This window comes from Bufo gargarizans, chromosome 7, assembly GCF_014858855.1.
Source record: "Bufo gargarizans isolate SCDJY-AF-19 chromosome 7, ASM1485885v1, whole genome shotgun sequence".
Classification (NCBI taxonomy): Eukaryota; Metazoa; Chordata; class Amphibia; order Anura; family Bufonidae; genus Bufo; species Bufo gargarizans.
This window is the reverse complement of record NC_058086.1, coordinates 53128882-53148923: the sequence shown is the minus strand read 5'-3', so window position 1 is coordinate 53148923 and position 20042 is coordinate 53128882. Positions and strand designations below refer to the sequence as shown.

At 46.1% G+C, this 20042-nt stretch overlaps 1 protein-coding gene across 3 annotated transcripts in view; it reads left to right on the top strand.

Annotated features, from left to right (window-relative positions):
* The window catches only part of CC2D1B (coiled-coil and C2 domain containing 1B), a 48355-nt gene that overhangs the window by 1835 nt on the left and 26478 nt on the right, over window positions 1-20042 (top strand). For 2 of the 3 annotated variants that reach the window (XM_044302269.1, XM_044302268.1), the window contains exons 2-11: window positions 1883-2012; window positions 3610-3748; window positions 6403-6509; window positions 6853-7014; window positions 13563-13685; window positions 13808-14057; window positions 14223-14332; window positions 17651-17726; window positions 17811-17867; window positions 18388-18512. In XM_044302269.1, the coding sequence (XP_044158204.1) occupies window positions 1944-2012; window positions 3610-3748; window positions 6403-6509; window positions 6853-7014; window positions 13563-13685; window positions 13808-14057; window positions 14223-14332; window positions 17651-17726; window positions 17811-17867; window positions 18388-18512 (1218 nt within the window). In that variant the 5' untranslated portion in view covers window positions 1883-1943. The remainder of the gene's footprint in view (window positions 1-1882; window positions 2013-3609; window positions 3749-6402; window positions 6510-6852; window positions 7015-13562; window positions 13686-13807; window positions 14058-14222; window positions 14333-17650; window positions 17727-17810; window positions 17868-18387; window positions 18513-20042) is intronic. The other variant, XM_044302271.1, reaches the window with a different exon arrangement.

Here is a 20042-nt window from a genome sequence, read left to right as displayed (position 1 = left end):
GCTCCGTGAGCGTTGCGATCTCCTCCCATCTCACCAAGCACAGCGCCCATCATCGGATAGTGGCCGTGCCTGGTATTGCTGCTCAGTCCCATTCATTTGAATGGGACTGAGCTGCGTCAAGTCCATGTGACCGATGAACGTGACGCCACGGGCCTAGGAAGAGGCTTAAAGGGTTTGTCTCACTTCAGCAAGTGGTATTTATCATGTAGGGAAAGTTAATACAACGCACTTACTAGTGTATTGTGATTGCCCATATTGGCTCCTTTGCTGGCTGGATTCACTTTTCCATCACATTATACATGGCTCTGCTGCCCAGAAAGCCCAGCAGTTATCTAGTGTGCACGGGCCCCTAAACCGGGCCAGTGAGAGTCTAAGAAATCCACACGATGAGCCGTCTGATGAGTCAGGGCGAGCGCTACCCTGTCCCCGAGATCACGTTTTGCACACTTCCTGGTCCAGGTCACAAAGTTGTTTTTGTACAGACCTAGAACCGTCCAGTGCCAAGTCTTCTGGTATCCCAGGCTGGAAACAAAGTCCTCGGTTAGGGTAAGGGTTAATGCCATTTATTATGTAGAGAAATTTAATACAAGGCACTTACTAAAAAAGTGCCGTTCGGGACGGTGGGAGCTCATATAGGCTGGTGCTTTTTCCTACAGTGTGCAAGCACGACCACCGCTGATGGATTGCAGGGTGGTCATAACCCCTTGAAAACAAGCAGTGTATAATGTGATGGAAAAATAAATCAAGCCAGCAAAGGAGGCAATATGGACAATCACAATACATTAGTAAGTGTCTTGGAGACAACCCCTTTAAGGGGGGCTTCTGGTACTTTGATATTGATGGTCTTGCCTTAGAATAGACCATCAGATGGGTGAGGTTCTGACTCCCATCACCCCCTCCAGCTAGCTTCAGCAAGCTCCCCAACCCTTTTACTGTCTGCAGGGTACAGCGCTGTTCTTTTTGTGGTGGCTTTGCCTGGTACTGCAGCTCCGTTCTTTCTAGTGAATGGGACTGAACTGTAATACCAGGCATAACCACTACTTAATATAGGGCGCAGCACTTGGTAAACCATGCAGTCCCTGGCCGCATTGCCACAGGCCCTGGGGGTCGGACCCCCGCCAATTTGCTATTGATGACCGGTCCTTATTTCCGCAGGGAAACTCTGAAAAATGTTTGCACTTTTCGGGAGCCCCTAATACCATTTCCTTGTCAGATGCTTGCTGTAGGGGCAGGTAAAGCTTCTGTAATTTGACTCTCTTACATTTACTGCTACAGTCAGGTTTGTCTCCGCTGTTGTCAAAGTGACAGGTTTGGTCGCTGTGTTCAGAGCTCCGGAAAATCAGAGTTGTGAAATACTGCATTAACGCCCGCAGAGAGCTTCTTATGCTTTGGAGGAACCGCCAGGTCCGCAGCTCATTGATTTGAATAGACGCTGTGTAATACTTCACTTGTCCTGTGGTGGCACTGCAGGGAAATTGAGCAGCTTCCATCAGAGATTCCAGCTGATCGCTGAGGTCCCAGCAGCAGGACTCCCTGTGATTAGTTTATCACCTAGATACCTTTTCTACCAAGCGTCTAAGTGGCACCTACAGAGATGTCATGGCCGGGATGAGGGTGAGAGTATGACGCAGACCGTGGAATATTGGAACGACGTTGAAGAGCACAACGGCTGTCATTAACGATGAGTAATTCTTCTAAATCATCGTCCTCCAGACCTTGCCATGAGATGATTAATCTGACATTCAGCATATGTTAGGATTATTATAACCCGTAGTTGGTACTGAAGCTCCTCACCAGGGGTAGGTGTCTCCTTCCCACCACCTTCACTGATCTTTTTGATGCTCCTCCCTTTTGATCAAATGATTTTTCGTTCCATTTCCAGAGACTCTCGATCACCAGTAATCCATACACTGGGACCAGCAGAAGCGCTTCCATGAGCCGAAATGCTGGGCAGGAGACCCGGCAAAAAGAATGCCCAAGCCAAGGGCAGAGGGGCAGCGGCGGCAAAGGAGGTAAGGAGATGACGAGTGGTCAGCGTGTGCCATGGTCGGTGCGCTGTATAAGACGGTGTGACATATTGCTGCTTTTATAAATGCGATGCATGTGACTCGGTGCAGAGTCCGCGCCCTGTAATCTAGTTTTGGGGGTGGAAGAACTGAAACCAGATCCCATACTTCCCTATTTATATCTGAGCAGGAATCGCCATGCCCCACATTGTTGTCCACAGCGGCTTCCTGAACGGCGCCACTCTCAGGCTGCGTCTGGTATTGCAGCTCATCCCAGTTTAAGTGAATGGAACTGAACTGTAGACCACGGACAGAAGTGGCGCTGTTTCTGGGGAAAAAAAAAAAGCAGACCCTTATTTCTCAAATTTTTTTTTTTTTTTAGAGCTTTATTGCATTAAATTCCATACAAAAATGTTCTCACACATGAGAACTAAAAAGTGCAATTAATACAAATGCTTAGTTTTCCCATCCTGTCGCATCATTGACCGCTAGGCTCTGTTCACATCACGTTTGAACCCTCCATTTGTTGTATATGCTAGAAAAGGTCCTGGCGTAGATGCCAAATATACCTGTAGGACTCTGTACACCTGGTAGATACCAAAAGACTGTCCTTTTAGTATTCTCCGGGCTTATAGACAATGGGAACTTTTTTATTTTGTTGCCATATAGAATATTGTAGTAGACTATGCTTTTCTGTACATGGGACATGCTGGAAAAAATACTACATTAGGGTCCTTTCACACATCCGTGTGTGTTTTGCGGACAAGAATAGGACATGTTCTATTTTTTTTCGGGATCGGAAGTGCGGGTCCGTAATTCCGGATCTGGGCTGCACGTCGTGCGGCCCCATAGAAATGAATGGGTCCGCAATTCCGTTCCGCAAAATGCGGAGCGGAATTGCGGATGTGTGAATGGACCCTTAAGGCTACTTTCACACGTGTGTTTCACTGATCTGGCAGACTATGTCGGCAGAGGAACAGCGTGCTGGAGTTTCTCCAGATCCGGCCTAGCTGATTACTGCCATTCAGTGCCGGAGCCCATTGATTATAATTGGATCCAGCAAAGAACCGGACAGTTTCCGACATGAGCGACAGATTTTGGCCTGACAAAAACCAGTGCATGCACTGCCCTATCCGGCGGGTTTCCAGCATGCCAAGTTAGGAGTGCATTCAACAGCCTTATCTGGCTATGCCGGATATGGCGAACTCTGCCGAAACAGCCTGCCGTATACCTTTATCGTATGTGTGAAAGTGGCCTAACATGGGAGTTTATGGGCTACGTATGCAGCAGTATGACTATACATTGGCATGCATCAAAGCCTTCCATCTGAGGTATACGATGCAAAATCCTGATGTGAACGATGCCTTATCAGTTTATAGGTTTACAGATCACTTACATTTTATAGTTTATGGCCGGATGTGCACGTCTTTCCACTGTAACATGGTGTTTGACGAGGACGGTACAATTGTATTTAACGTCTGCATTCCTTCATTATTCGCCTGATGGATGGTTGAATGATATGTAATATAAGTATATGCCGCTATGTTCTTTTACACTGCTGGCCTGTTTAGTCTATGTATAATATGTTGTGTCTGGTGTGCAGCTTGGGCTGTTTGTAGACTTCAACCCCGAGGACATGATGATGGGTATCCCAGATGACCCAGACGATGGAGATCTTGAGGCAGAATTGGCTGCACTTACTGGTGCCAAGGTTGCACCCAAGGGCAAGCCTAAAGGAAAAGGTGAGTGAACCGGAAAGACGCTGGTGAAGATGAGTAAGTACCCCGGACCTTGTGCCTCAGACGTATCCTGATTATAGGTATTGTCAGATCAGACACCATGTTTGACTTGACAGGTTTCCTCAACCCTTTACAAGTCATGGTCTGTCCTCCGGATAGACCATCGCTATCTAATCAGTGGGGGTCCGACTCCCCGCTTACCCTGCCGATCACCTATTCTTCAGTAGCTCTGACACGGGTACCACACAGCTCCGTCCTTTTGGCAGTAGACGGAGCTGGTTACTGCAGTGCGGCTCCCATTGAAGTGAATAGGAGTAGTGCTGCAGCAATCAACTCCATGCACTGCACAATGGAGCTGTGTTCCGGAGCTACAGCTAATCATCGAGGTGTTGGACCCCTGCAGATCAGATGGTCACCACTTGTAAAGGGTTAGACAACCCCTTTAAGGCTAGAGTTACTTTGAGGCTTGTTGGTGCACGACACTGAGATGACAAATGTCGCACTGCTAGTCGCATCTGGTGAATGGGGTCCACTAGTTAGGACCTTTGTTGATTGTAGCGATACGGATGTGGCAGCTTCTTTCACATCTGCGTTTTTCTTTCCGGTTTTGAGATCCGGCACAGACTCTCAAAACCGGAGGAAAACGCTTCAGTTTTGTCTCCATTCATTGTCAATGGGGACAAAACTAAACAAACAGGAGCATAGTGCACCAGAATGCATTCCGTCCCGGTTTGTTGCGTTCCTATGCCGGACACAAAACCACTGCAAACTGGGTTTTTGTGTGCGGCATGGGAAACTGAACTGATCCAGTTGTATTATATTGAAAGTGAACATGACGGATCCAGGACCAAAAACCATGTAAGTCCTGAAAAAAATGGCTCCGGCACCCATTGACATGTTCATTTTTAATATAATACAACCGGATCTGTTCTGAAAGGATGCAGCCGGTTGTATTATTCCCACGGATGTGTTTCTCACTCGTATCATTGGGGCACACAGAAGACCATAGGTATAGCTGCTGCCACTAGGGGGCGACACTAAGCAAAAACAGTGTTAGCTCCTCCTCTCAGCTATACCCCTCCTGCAGACACTGAGCTAATCAGTTTTAGGTCTGCTGATTTTATTTATTTTTTATTTTATTTTTTTCTTGGCCTGTTCTTTCTTCTGCCGAGCCGGAGCCTCTGCGTATTCAGCCGCTCTCTGGCTGGCCGTCCGGGGAATGATTCTTCCTGTCCCTTTTCAGGGTTCCTGGTGTGTCTTTCCCCCACATTTCTGTGCGGGGTCTTATGACCGGCCTTGGATTCGTTCTGTTCTTGTTCCCTCCCCATGCTACTGCTCTTTAACGTCCCATGGTCTTCTGTGTCCCCCAATGATACGAGCACGAAAATAGGATTTTTTTCTGCTTACCTGTAAAATCCTTTTCTTGCTGAGTTCATTGGGGGGCACAGCTCCCACCCTGTATGTACATTGCTGGTTCTCCTAGATGGGTCCCTCCGGTTCTTGATTCTGACCCATCTCCGGTTTTCTTCCTTTTTATTGTTTCCTGTTGGCTTCTCCTGGCTGCTCCTACTGCTGTTGTACAAACTGATTAGCTCAGTGTCTGCAGGAGGGATATAGCTGAGCGGAGAAGCTAACACTTTTTTTTGCTTAGTGTCGCCTCCTAGTGGCAGCAGCTATATCCATGGTCTTCTGTGTCCCCCAATGAACTCAGCGAGAAAAGGATTTTACAGGTAAACACTAAAAATCCTATTTTTGCTGTGGTTTTGAGATCCCATGCCGGATCTTAAAACCGGACAGGTAAAACACATATGAGAAAGTAGCCTTACACATCGCAGCATGTCCCCATTTACGGTCATCAGGTGCAATGTAGTAGGGTGCGATCTTCTGTCACACAGCTGCAAGACGTCATGTAGCCCTAAAGTTAAAGACACATTTTGGGAAAAACTGATACACTGTGTTATGCATAGTGCTGGGATTACTAGATTATGATTATTACACTTTTAGACATTAAAGGGGTTATCCGAGACAAAAAAATGCCCCCATATGCCAGGCCCCTCACACTGAATCTACTTGCCTGGCTCCCGGCGTCGCTCCTGGTCCCCGCATGGCGACTGGTGCTTCTCCCCGTGCGCTGATGAAAACATCTGGTGTCGGGGGGGGGGGGGGGAGCAGCCAATGGCAGGCGGTGACGAGAATGAGACGCCCTAGCATCGCTGGTGATGCTAGGGTGGCCTGTCCCCATCACCGCCTGCCATCGGATGTTTTCATTCGCACATGGGGAGAAGCACCAGTCGCCATGCGGGGACCAGGAGCGACGCCGGGAGCCAGGTAAGTAGATTAAGTGGAGCCGGGCATATGGGGGGCATTTTTTAGTCTAGGATAACCCCTTTAAGCTATAGGCTTATGCACACCACCTTATTATGACTCTGTCTTGTACGGACTCCTAATAGTGCATGAATGGAAATATTAATTCTATGGGCCCCTCTCATACCACTTACCTGGTTCGTTCATCTGTGACCCCTGTAGTAACCTCTGCAGTGCTTTCTCTTCTGTACGTTGATAATTCTTCTACTACTTTAACTTAAAGAATTGATTATTTTGTGCCCCCGTTAATTTCTGCTAAAACTAATTGATGGTCCCTTTCAATGTCTGCCCAGCTCCTCTCCCTATGGATCACATAGAGAAGATGGCACAAGAATGCATGAGAGACTTGGACGCAGAAGTGGAGGGTGATGAGGATGACCTGGATGATGATGATTTGCTGGTAAATATAGCTTTTTACATTATCGCTGCAGTGACGTGGCTCTGAAATGCAACCGCGGGACGGTTCCTGACCTCTGGAGCACCACACTGTATAGATTTACTCTCGCCCATCTATTAGACTCTGTACAGATGTGCGGTATACACTGATTTTGGTGGATGCAGTACATCCATATACATAGTGTGTGGACAGACATATCTACCCGTGTACTGCAGACCCCCAGACTTCAGGTCGGGAGCCATATTGCAGCGGAACGTAAATGTCAACGTTTCAATACCCTAAAGTAGCTGAAGTTTCGATATATGACCATGTCTGATTTCTTTTACTTTTGTGGTTTTCTTTATAGGCTGAGCTCCAGGAAGTAGTGGGGGAGGATGTGGAAGAGGAGGAGGAGGAGAAAGCATCCCCTTCAGATGTTCTAGAAGTAACTGCACCTCCGCAGGTGGAAGATACAGAGCCTGCACCGCTACTTACCTCTGCAGCTAATACCCTCAAAAGCCCATCGCAGGTAAGACACAGAACTGAACAGCACCCCCTAGTGTTCACACATGTAGGTATTACTGGAGGGTCTCTGAACAGGGGATCTGTCAGAAGCAGTTTTTTTTGTTTTGTTTTGTTTTTCCCCCGAGTGCTGTGTTTTTAATTGGTCTCGCCATATGAAATGCGTTGGCCTGCATGACAGTATAGGAGTATTGCAGAATGTACATTCAGAGGCCTGGAGGTGACATCCAGTCTTGACAAGAGCGTAAATAAAATGTAAGACTCCCCGGTAAGGAAGTAGTTGCATCCCCGGCCTTTATTGAGCTTCTCATATTTGACTTCTGGGGCATATTTCACAATGTTATTTTCTGGTGCATTGAAAAACATAGTGTTCATAGTGCGTGACTGGTTTATTAAAGCAGAAGCCAATTTAACCCCTTCTAGTAATGTTTGCCTAAATAAAAAATAAACTCAACTGTGCACAATGCTTCCATTCCAGCACCACTGGTCCCTTCCCGGGCTGCGTTCAGCCCCCACCGGGCCAGAAGTCACTGGTATGGTCAGTCACTGGCCTCAGGGGTCACATGTGCCAAAATGATAGATCACTAGCAGTGACAGTGCTGAAATCGGCTCGTAGGCCGGACAACCCTCTGAAGAGGTTGTCTGGGCTTTTAATATTGATGACCTATCCTCAGGATAGGACATCAATATCAGATCGGCGGGAGTCCGACACCCGAGACACCCGCCGATCAGCTGTATGAGGAGACACACGCGCAGTGTGCCCGTGCCGTCTCCTGTCTCTCTTTCTGTCCGCTGCCGCAGTCTGTGGTCTATGCCATAGACAGCAGCGTTCAGAAGCAAGAGAGAAGGGAGACAGCACGTGCACACTGTGCGCGCGTCTCCTCATACAGCTGATCGACAGGTGTCGGACTCCCGCCAATCTGATATTGATGACCTATCCTTGTAAATTTTTATTTTTATAGAAGAACAATTGTATTGCAAACAATTGGAGTTAATTCACTCCTAACAAAATAGAAGCCATCCATAGTAAAAGCCCGTAGAATCCCTTTAGGCATTTCTGCCACTTTGCTGTTTAGGTTTGGAAAGAACAGCACTTCTGAACTGATTGAATATGACGCAGTCTGCAGTGGGGGAGAAACGAGGGCAGCGTTCATACAGTGTGCTAGTAATGGGCCTCCCTCGCTGCCTCTTGGATGCAGTTGGCACCGACATCAGGCACTTTTACGCCACTCTGAATAATTGTAAGGCTATGTTCACACTGTAAAAAGAAAAAAAGGAGCTGAAAAATCTGTCGCAGATCAGAATTTAAATCTTTCTCATGATAACAGCTCATTTGTAGTGGCGTAAACGCCGCCAGATACTCTCCAGGTACACCTACTACTCATCATCATGTATTTTATTATTATTTATTACTAAAGCGCCATTCATTCCATGACGCTGTACATATGATAAGCGGTGCACATACATAATACAGACAATTGCACTAAGCATGAACAAGACGAGTTACAGACGGGTACAGAAGGAGAGAGGGCCCTGCCCGCGAGGGCTTACAATCTACGAGATCTCCCTTCTATTGACTTCCATGAGGAAAGCAGCCGCAGTAACACTTGAAAGAAGCAACATGCCGCTTCTGAAGCATTTTCTTAAATCCTCTACATTAAGAAAACGTCCGTATGTACTAGGTCACATTTTTTTCCACTGAAATCATTGAGAAGCTGTTGATGGTATTTTAGACGCGTATTACACTCCGTAAAATGGCTGTTTTATGTGGCAGAATGCACAGTGTGTTTTTTTTGTTTTTTTTTGGCTTTGTGAACATTGCCCACCTAGTTGGCCATTGTGAATGCAGGGAAGAAAAAATAATAATAGTCTACCGCCATGTCGAGCAATTGTGATCGATATATTTTGCTAGATAACACATCCGACCACACTGCAAAAATTGTCCGGGAATGATTTAAGGGAATAAGCACATGGGTTGAAGGTGATGACTTGACCTCCGAATTCGCTAGACCTTAAAGGGGTTCTCCAGGAAATATTTAAAAAGGCCAAAAGCAACTTGTCCTAGAACGGTTTGCTTCCACTTGCAGACTTGCCTAAGGGGGTGAGAGGGCGATTCCTCACTACACTCTGGCACCTGCATATACTACACATTGGTGAGTGTTCCTGTCAGGCTGCTCAGCCATGAAGGCATATGGTAGGCAGGATCGCACCATTATCATCCATTGTAGAGCAGTGTAGTGTGTAGTGAAGCACTGCCCCATCACCTACCCTTGGCAGATCTGCAAGGGGAGGCAATCAGTCCTGCTCACATTCTAGGACAGGTAGCTTGCGGCCATTTTACATCATTCCTGGAGAACCCCTTTAATCCATCTGAACTTGTCCAATCCATGATATCCCTAGTTCGTAAAGACTTTGCGGATCTGCTGTTAACATTCTGGTACCAGATACTGCAGGACTCCTTCAGAGGTCTCATGGAGTCTATGCCTTAATGGGTCACAGCCATTTTGGCAGCACAATTGGAACCTACACAATATTAGACAGTTTTTTAGTTTTTTTTTTACTTTATGGCAAGGTATATATTATGGGAATACCCCTTTACATTCCCTTTTACAATGATTGTCTTTAGTTACATGCAATGTATCTGCCCATGTAACTGGACCTTAGAGGTAGTCTTGTCACCAGGAAATTCAATATTAAACCAGGTACAATGCCATGTAGGGCTAGCTAAGCCGAATGTAATCCAATATGCAAATGAGCAGTTAAGTGCACAGAGGGCGGACCGAAGTCACTCTGTGCACCCATGATTGACAAGTCAAGGCAAGAGTAAAGTAGAACCTGGCTCTGTCAATCATGAAGGAGAAAGAGGGGCTGTCAGAGGAATGTAGAGAAACAAGGGTGCACAGAGTGGCTTGGGCCTGCCCTTAGTGCACTTAAAGGCTATGTACACCTTTTGGAGGCAATTTTAGTTTGACTGCATTTCACTCATTTTTAGGTACAAATCATATTTTCAATTGGCCTTTATTAAAAATATTGAGCCATTCTTTCACAAAGAGTTAACTGTTTTTCTAAGTGCTCATTCACACGACCGTGGTTTGGTTTCGCATCCGAGGCGCATTTTTTTGCAGCTCGGGTGCGGACCCATTTAATGGGGCCGCAAAAGATGCTGTCTGCATCCGTTGCTCCGTTCCGTGGACCCGCAAAAATTCATGTAAAAAAAGTCATGTCCTATTCTTGTCCATTTTGCGGACAAAAATAGGCATTTCTATAATGGGTCATCCCTTCCGTTTTGCAAATTGCGGAAGGCACACAGGCGGCATCCGTGTTTTGCGGATCCGCAATTTGCAGACTGCAAAACACGGCACAGTCGTGTGAACAATCCCTGACTGTGTGATTGGTACTTTCACTTTGTGTCCGGTCTTCTAATTACCCTTATCTCTAAAGTACTAAGAAGTCATAAACATTCTTATCAGTAAGATAAGGACTGAGCTTTAATGAATGTTTATAATGTCAAAGAGCGGAGATAAGGAGTCCGTCTGCTCCTGGTCTGGCGGAAAAGGCTGCTACTACAGCATCTCAACTCTGTAGAGAAAAAAGGCTCCATATTTTTAATAAAGATCAATTGAAAAAATTATTGTAGCTCAAAATAAGTACAATACAATAATTTAAAAAAAGTTCCCAAAGGTGTACATAGCCTTTAACTACTTAATTGCATATGGAGGAGGCTACATGTACACGACTGTAATGTTTTGCGAATCCGCAAAGCACGGACACCGGGCCGTGTGTGTTCCGCAATTTGTGGACCGCACATCGCCGGAACTCTGATAGAAAATGCCTATTCTTGTCAGCAATTGCAGACAAGAATAGGACAGTGAAATGGAACTACGGATATGGACAGCACACGGTGTGCTGTCTGCATCTTTTGAGGCCCCATTGAAATGAATGGGTTCGCACCCTTTGAGGGCTCATGCACATGACCCTTTGTTTTCTGGATACATGGCCGTTCCCGTATTGTGGCCCGCAAACAGCGACTCCGCAGGTGCAGAACGGAGGCACGGAACATCACTGAAGCATTACGGAGTGCTTTCATGGGGTTTCTCTCCATGCCTCCGCACCTCCAAAAATTTTCTTTTTTTTTTTTTTTGCGGTGTGGATAGATCACGGACCCAAAAATTTGCGGTCCCCAATGCATTAAACAGCCGAGCAACAGCCGTGTCCATGAGCCCTAAAAGTAGTTTTTCTCAAGAATGAGGCAACAGATCACTAAGTGAAAGGTATCATTACATTCAGCTGAGCATATAGCATACATACATGACATTGTGTCTGGTTTATCAGTGCATCTCCTGGTGCCAGTATTCTGCTTGGGTGCACATTCTGTTTCTGCTGGTTTTACCTATCCTTAGTTCACTTTTTTCCCTGTGATGCCATGTGACAGTCCTAAAACACTTTTTTTTATAGTAGTGATTTTGAATGAAACTTTTTTACATTCCTCTACTGCAAATAACATGCAAAAGAACTAGTCGAGGGAGATTGGTTTTACTGTGTAGCACAGGGCACAGATATTAGAGACTTGTAGGTGTCATTTATTTTTCCTTTTTGTTTATTTTTGACCTGTAAATCACATGTCACGTCTATAACGGACTTCTGCCGGCAGAGCCCCTCCCTGCTGCTGACAGAGGCCGCACTGTTCTCAGCCTCTCCTGTCCCTGTGTATTTATTTCCACCAGTAACTCTTTGCAATACTTTCCACTTGCTTCTCCAGTGGAATGCCGTGACAGACTGGTTGTAATGGGCAGGCTCACTGTATCTGTAAGCTTTAGCTTGGACTTAAAACCAGAGGAAGACAACTTTTAGGAGCGTGTCTCTGGGTTCACTTAGCATGCATCAGTATCATTTGGCTAATGTCAGGCTTACTTGCTGTGCCAGTTAGAACTCGACAAGAAACGGGTATGATGGTGAGTGCTAGAGATCTTTTTAATTTTTTGTTTGTTTATTTCTTTGGGTTTTTTCTAAGATTCATATCCTCTCATTTGAGACCAAAGGTCCTTTCAGATATTCTGCCCAGTGATGAGCGGCGATCGATGAGAACAGCATGTCAATTGGTGCACGTTACCTGCATTTACACGGAGCAATAATTGCACTGTATGGATTCACACCAGCGCTACATATTGCATCATTCTTCTAGGAGCAGAACGACAAAATTGATGGAAGCCCTTGAGCCGTCAAATGAGGGTCTCGGACAGCATCCAGCAGAACCCAGTTGCCTATAATAGGATCCGTGGGGTTTCCATTAGAAAACCTGACCTCTTACTGGTCAAAAGAGCGCTAAATGCTGCACACTTTTTTTTTTTTTTTTTTGTCTCATAATTTTAACAAAATTTGCAACAGAGACCCCCTAATGGAGCCTTCAACACAGGGCTCATGCACACGAACGTGTGCCAGCCTTACCCATATTACAGCCCGCAAACTGTGGGTCCACAAAATACAGGCACCGGTCGTGTGCGAACCGTATCACGGATGTGGACCCATTCACTTGGTCTGTAATCCAGAAGATAAGGTGCATAGGCACTGAGTGGAAGGCCAGGGAAGCACTACGGAGCACTTCCGTGGCTTTTTCGGTCCGTGACTCCACACCGCAAAAGAATAGAACATGCTCTATGTTTTTGCGGGGTGGACAGATTGCGGACCCATTCATGTTGATTGAGTCTGCATCCACCAGCGTAGGACACACAGACGGTGCACGCGCGTGCATTGGGGACCGCAATTTGGGGTCCCCAATGTATTACACGGGCGGCATACTTAACATGAACATTTTCTTCTTATGAGCATGCTATGCTTGCATAAAAGATCACTGAACAAGCCAGCGTTTGCATGTTTGTCGGGTGATCAGTCGTTTACAGCAGGTAACAATCATGAGCAAGCGTTATTAGTTTCTGATCATCAAAGGGGTCCAAAGAAAATTTGTGTGACAACCTGATAACATTGTAACAAGGTTGCATGAGATGAGGGGCGAAAAACCTCTTTGGGGGTCATTTATTTTCTAAGCAGGCTTTGATATCTCCTGCACCACCAGAAGATGCTCTTAATTTATGACCAGGCACAATCCGTGTGCCTAGCATGAAATATATGGCAGCTCAGAAAGTGGCAAGGGCAGCATGAAAACACCATTTGCACAAAAAATCCACAGTTTGCAGCTTTCTTTTTTTATGACAGTTTTTTTGGTAGCAAGGCAATTGTGAATGACCCCCTTTCTTCCAGAAACCTCACCGCCCTTATCCATAAGTTGTGTCTGGTATTGGAGCTCAGCCCCATTCACTTGAATGTAGCTAAGCTGTAATATCGGACACAACCTGTGTGCAGGAATGACGCTGTGCCTTGGGAAAACAGAATTTTTTCCCCCCCAATTTCATACAGAGTTTCTTACGAAATTAAAAAACCTGTGTACTGATAATGCAGAGGTTATAATTCTTTTTCGGTTTTGTTTGGGTAAATGCTTTACGTTTCCTGCACTTCGTTATCGTCTTGCATGTTGTGATATGTGATTTATTTACTCGGCAGACCATGTCCGGGGGGCTCGTCCAAACGCTAGAAGAACGGATCGCCAACTACAAAATAGCAATTACCAATGCAAAACAGTCCAACGATAGTTCCAAAGCCAGACGCTACGAGCGAGGACTGAAGGTATTGCTTCTCTGGGAAATCTTGTTCAAATATATACCACAAAATCTGTCTATTAAATCGAATCAAAAATAATATCATGCATGTGGAGAATAGGTGACAGCAATTGTATCTCCATCTTGTAGACCCTGGAATCTATGCTAAAGGCATCCAGACAAGGGAAGCCTGTGGTAGAGGAAGAGATGCCGCCACCAGTGGCTTGTGGGAAGCCTACATCTGCCGAAGCCTCAACTTCAGCGGCAGCCCCAAAGGAGGAGCACCCAAGTCCAGCGGGAACTCTTCCTACAGAACCTGCCAGATCCCAAGAATCGCTGGAGAGTAGAGAAGTGTCAGCCCCTGCTAGTGAGGAGCACACCCCCAGCCAAAGTGAAGACGGTAGGACCACACCTATTGTTTCCCGCTGTACACAGCACATTGCCTCCTTGTTTACTCTGTTCACATCTATAGCTAGGTTCACTCCCCGTAAAAGTGTTTGAACCAGTCTGCCAAATGTATGCGATTGTATCGCTATCATATATCAGCATCGTTCTTACATTGCAGACACAAAAACTTTGCTGACGACGAGACAGAGGGAGTACAAGATGGCGGCTGTGAGAGCTAAGCAAAGTGGAGATCTGGAGACAGCCAAGGAGTACATCAAAATAGTTAAGGTATGTTAGGTGTATGCAGCGTCCACGGCTGGAGGGGTCGATGATACGTACAGGGTTTAAACAGGTCATCCTACAAATGGATGAAAATTCCTCATGCAGCACTTATTTTGCATGGCGGAAAGATTTGTGTGCAGTCCCAATTAGGGTTGTTTCGGGTATCAAACTTTCGATACCCAATCGATACTTTTGTCCCGGTATCGATACAATACCGGGAATTGTCTTTTGTCGATACTAGGCTGTTCTACTGCACAGCCCAGTATCAGAGAATATGGATCGCGCTGCTCTTGGCGTGCGCCATGTTCCCTCAGCAGCACAGGGAAGAAGGAAGCAGTCTCTCCCTCCCCCTCCACAGTATTAAAATCATTGGTGGCAGTGGCCACAGAGTCCCCTCACCTCTTCACATTGGTGGCAGTGGCAGCTTCTGATCGGAGCCCCATCAGTGTAATTGCGGGGCTCCGATCGGTTACCATTGCAGCCAGGACGCTACTGAAGCCCTGGCTGCCATGGTAATCTCCCTGCTGCTGTGTGCACTATGCACAGGGCAGCAGGGAGAGTGTGAGATCCTATTCACCCTAATAGAGCTCTATCAGGGTGAATAGGACAGGGATTAAAAGATCCCAGGTTCTAACCCCTAAGGGGGGAAATAGTTATTAAATAAACTGTAAAAAAAAAAAAAAAAAGTATAAATCAACCCCTTTCCCAATTTTACATATAAAATATATAAACAAACAATAAATACAATATTACATATCGCCACACCGAAAAGTCCAAACTATAAAAATATTAAAAACTATCTCCTATGCTGTGAACGCCGTTAAAGAAAAAAAGAAAAGAAAAACTGCGCCATTCGCCATTTTTTTGTAGTCACCTTGTCCCCCCAAAAAATAGGATACGGCTGGACGTTCCATAAAATGCGGAATGCAAGCAACTATTTTTGTCATTTTATTTTTTTCGCGTGGTATCGAGTATCGCAAAACTTTTTTATGGTAGCGAAACCGAATCAAAATTTTGGTATCGAGACAACCCTAGTCCCCATGTATAGAGGAAATTGCGTTCCATCCATGTAAGCACATTCCCTGCCACAGATCTTAAAGTTGGATCCACTTCGAAGGCATAGGCTATCACATAGGCGATCACGTGGATCTAATGGCCTCCCGATTCAACAACAAGGTCGAGGACTTAGTCGTGTGATCCAGGGATCCCATGGTTCTAGTGTGCGACGCGCTGGTGATTGCGTGGAGTCGGTTCACGTTTCCTTACGTGTTCCCGCCTCTTCCTCTCATGCCGCGTCTCCTCCGGAAGATCAGGTCGGAAGGACTGCCCGTCATTCACGTGGCCCCCGATTGGCCATTCCAAGTGTGGCATGCGTCTCAGTCACCTTTTTCCCCGATGAACCCTGGCGTCTTCCTTTTCGGGAGGACCTCCTGTCGCAGGGGCCGATCTTCCACCCGAATTTAGGGTCGCTACATTTAACGGCATGGCTGTTTAAGCCGCCGTACTAAAGGCTCGGGGTTTCTCGGATGCCGTGGTCCAGACCATAATTCGTGCCAGAAAGCAGTCATCTTCCCGAATCTACCACCGGACCTGGAAGTCCTATTTTAGTTGGTGTGAGCGACATCAGCTGCCTCCCATTCGGTTCTCTCTTGTCTTTCCTGCAGTCAGGCATGGACTTGGGGCTGGCTCTCAGCTCCCTCAAATGGCAAGTTTCGGCTCTCCATTCTTTTTCAGCTGAATTTGGCTTCGCTTTTGGCAGTTCTTTTCTGCAGGGGGTGGTGCATGCTGCGCCCCCTTTCCGTCCTCCCTTGGATCCTTGGGATCTTAATCTAGTTTTCAACGCTCTCCAGTCTTCACCGTTTGAGCCTTTGCAGCAGGTGTCGCTTTGCTTCCTGTCTTACAAGGTGGCATTTTTGGTGGCAATCACGTCGGAGCTAGCTGCTCTTTCATGTCGCCTTTCCTGATCCTCCATCAGGATAAAGTGGTCCTTCGCCCTGTTCAGTCCTTCCTTCCGAAGGTGGTGTCGGCATTCCATCTAAATGAGTAGATTATTCTCCCTTTGTTTTGTCTGGACCTGTCTCATCCTCGGGAGCAGTCACTCTGGATGTGGTACGAGCCGTTCGATTCTATCTGTCCCAGACGTCCTCTTTCTGGCAGACTGATTCCCTGTTTGTGATTCAAGAGGGGCCGAGACGAGGGTTGGCGACCTCAAAGACTTTCATTCCCCAATGGATTTGTTTGGCCATTGTGGAAGTGTACCGTGTTAATGACCGAGTCCCACCCTTCCCGGTGACTGCTCATTCGGCTCAGGCAGTGGGGGCCTCTTGGGCGGTGCATCCCCGCGGCTTCGGTCCTTCAGGTATGCAAGGCGGCTATCTGGTCGTCTTTGCACACTTTTTTCAAGTTTTAGAGTGCACACCTTTGGATTTCTTGTTATGCCGACCCCTGGGGACTGCTCTGTAACGTCCCATGGTCAAGCCTTTGTCCCCCAATGAACGGAAGAGAAACAGATTTCATGGTAAGTACAAAAATCAAGTTTTTTTTCAATTGGTCTTTATAAAAAAATATAGAGACCTTTCCTCTGTAAATGGCTGAGAGCCTCTAGTAGCAGGATCTGAATTTACTCTCTTTTCCGTCAGACAGCTCAGCTGATGGCTCCCTATCTCTGATCTCTGACCTTCTAAACGCTCATTATAGCTCAGTTCTTATCTTACTGATAAGAAAGTGGCTTAAATAAGTGTTACCTTTTAGTAATTTAGAGATGAGGTTTATTAGATGACCATCAGAAAGTAAAAGTAAGAAAAACAGTTAACCCTTTGTGACAGAACGACCATGATGTACCATTCTTCTCTTATTCCTCCTGGAAATGTACAAATAAATCGATAACTAGGCGTATCCATTCCCTTTGTCACTGCGACATGTCCTACACACCTCCTGACAATATCAGACTGTGTAGGAGCTGTCCCTGTTGACAAGGGGAATGATGACTCCCAGTTTTTAATTTATTCTTGCATTTCCAGGAGGAATGGCACAACGGAGTCACTCCAGCATTATTTCATGGAGAATGCAAGGGTTTGCTGAAACAGACCTATCAGGAGAGCTGACTGGTCCTCTGCCATGGTAGATGTGTTTGCATGTTGTATGTCGGCCTCCTCTACATTCACTAACTGATTGGGTATGTGCTATAGACTTGCTGAATGACAACAGGAATCTGTCTGACTGCTACCGGAACACCATTGTATCCATGCTTTTCACTCCTCACCCCCTCTTGAAGGTTTTCCTCGTGTGCATGCTCAATATGAGGTTCTGTTTTTCTCTTTGCAGAAATTCAGCAACGTTCTAGATGCTTTGGAGAACGGTCAGCCTGTGGATCTTAGTCAGATGCCTCCTGCTCCAAATGGTATGTAATGGCAGAACACCAAGCGTGAGAGAATCCTGCAGAATCCTCATGAACGTGCCTACGTTGTCTCTTTTTAACTTTTAGACCACAATGTGGCAGCCACTCCAGGCCCCCAGCCATCTGTCCCTGCAACTACACAAGGTGAGAGAGGGCATGAAACAGACTGTCTTATGTTTTTTTTTAACAAAATCTAATTCAGACTATAAAGCGGCAGACGTCTGTTGTCCTGTGTGACCATGGGCACAGTATTCTGTTATCCTGATCCCGTTCCCTCTGTTCTATAAATCATTCCCGTTTGTAAAGAGAGCACTTCTTGTAAGAGAAGTTTAATAAAGATATGTGAAGGTAATCAGTGTTAATAAATAAATTAATAATAATAAATAATAATAATAATAATAAAGTGTTGTCTCATCAGGACAACTCCTGTCCATATTAGTTCACATGGATCTTATGTTAAGAGGTCCCAGTTGCAGAAGAAATGTCTGGCCGGCCTGGGCTTTCCCTGCACCAGCTGAAGATCAGTGGCCCCCATATTTAAAGGGTTGTCTATGATAAGTTAACCCCTTTGAAGAAGTATATTAGAGAATCACAAAGGGGGTGGGAGAGCAGGGCAGGCTCATGGAGCCAGTATTGACCATGTCCTGTTTTCTTTGTGGTATAGCAGCCTCGGCCAGTTCTGTGTTAGAGGCTCTGCAGCAGAGAATGGATCGCTACAAATCAGCAGCACAGCAAGCCAAAGCCAATGGCGATGACCGAAAAGCCAGAATGCATGAAAGGATCGTCAAGGTATGAAGGGTCATGAAACGTCTTCATCATTTCCATACACCATTATTATTAAAGGGAGGCTATCACCTGTACTGTGCTGCCCTTGCTAAGGGCTCCATAGTGTAGTGACAGGCCGTGTGATCTGAGCAGTCTGTCACTTCTGAGTTGACTGTAAGTAGCTTTTTAGTATTGACATGCCAAACCCTGCAGCACTCGCTAACACTATGAGGGAGATGAGTCCGATGACATGCCAAACCCTGCAGCACTCGCCAACGCTATGAGGGAGATGAGTCCGATGACATGCCAAACCCTACAGCACAAACCAATGCTGCGAGGGAGATGAGTCCGTTGACATGCCAAACCCTGCAGCACTCGCAAACTCTGTGAGGGAGATGAGTCTAATGACATGCCAAATCCTGGTGTGCCAAACCCTACAGCACTAACTAACGCTGCGAGGGAGACGAGTCTGATGACATGCTAAACCCTGCAGCACTAATCAACGCTGTGAGGCAGAGGAGTCTATTGACATGCCAAACCCTGCAGCACTCCCCAATGCTGCGAGGGAGAGGAGTTCGATGAGGCTCGCTGCCCCCTCCTCCAGACAATGACTGAACTGTTTCTTTCCTATGCACTACTTGAAAGAAACCTTTCAATCATTGTCTGGAGGTGGTGACAGAGAGACTCATCGGACTCCTCTCCCTCGCAGCGCTGGAGTGTGCTGCAGTGTTCGACATGGCTGAGCATTTGAAACAGCAGAAACCCTGGCGGCTTTGGTGCCCGCTGCATGCGCAAGCGGGTGCCATGTTTAAAGATCCGACGTCTGCTGTACATACAGTATATTGCGGAGGTTGTGAAGTGGCTAAAAACACTGTAGTGTACATCATGTAATTGAAAGGCATTGGTTCTATTGCTATCCAAGTGACATCAGTTATAAAAACGGATGCCAATCAGGGGGGAAAAAACGTTGTGTGCAAGGGGCCTCAGACTGCATCTCCTTTACAATATTTCCTTGCACGGTGATCAAACAAACGCTGGCTAGATAGAGTTGCAGGATGGACAGGGGTCCCAGAGGTTAGATCCCCCAGCAATCATTATGTTTATGGCACATAATACTAGTGATATCACATAACATTTTCAGATGGGAGTATCTCTTTAATGCTTTATTATCTTATCTACAAGCTATAAAGTTTATTTCACTCCGGGTGGTAGGTAGGTTTGCATTCACATTGAGTTAGGCAAACAAAGCCTGAACCATGTTTACCTTAGCTGGGAGCCAGCAGTTTGTTTCCATGGTTAGGGCTGCACTTCTTTTTATTGGAGCCAAGACATTAACCCCTTCATGACGCTGTGCCATAAATGTTTTACTTTTCCGTTCACGTTCTTTCTAATTTTTTATTCTATTTTGAGAGATGAGGCAACAAAAAATCTGCCATTGGGCCATTTTGATTTTAATTTTCCCTTTTACAGTGTTTACCGTATTGAATAAATACATATATTTTAATAGCTTGGGTGTTATGGGATGTTGCGATGCATTTGTTCTTTATTTTTTTT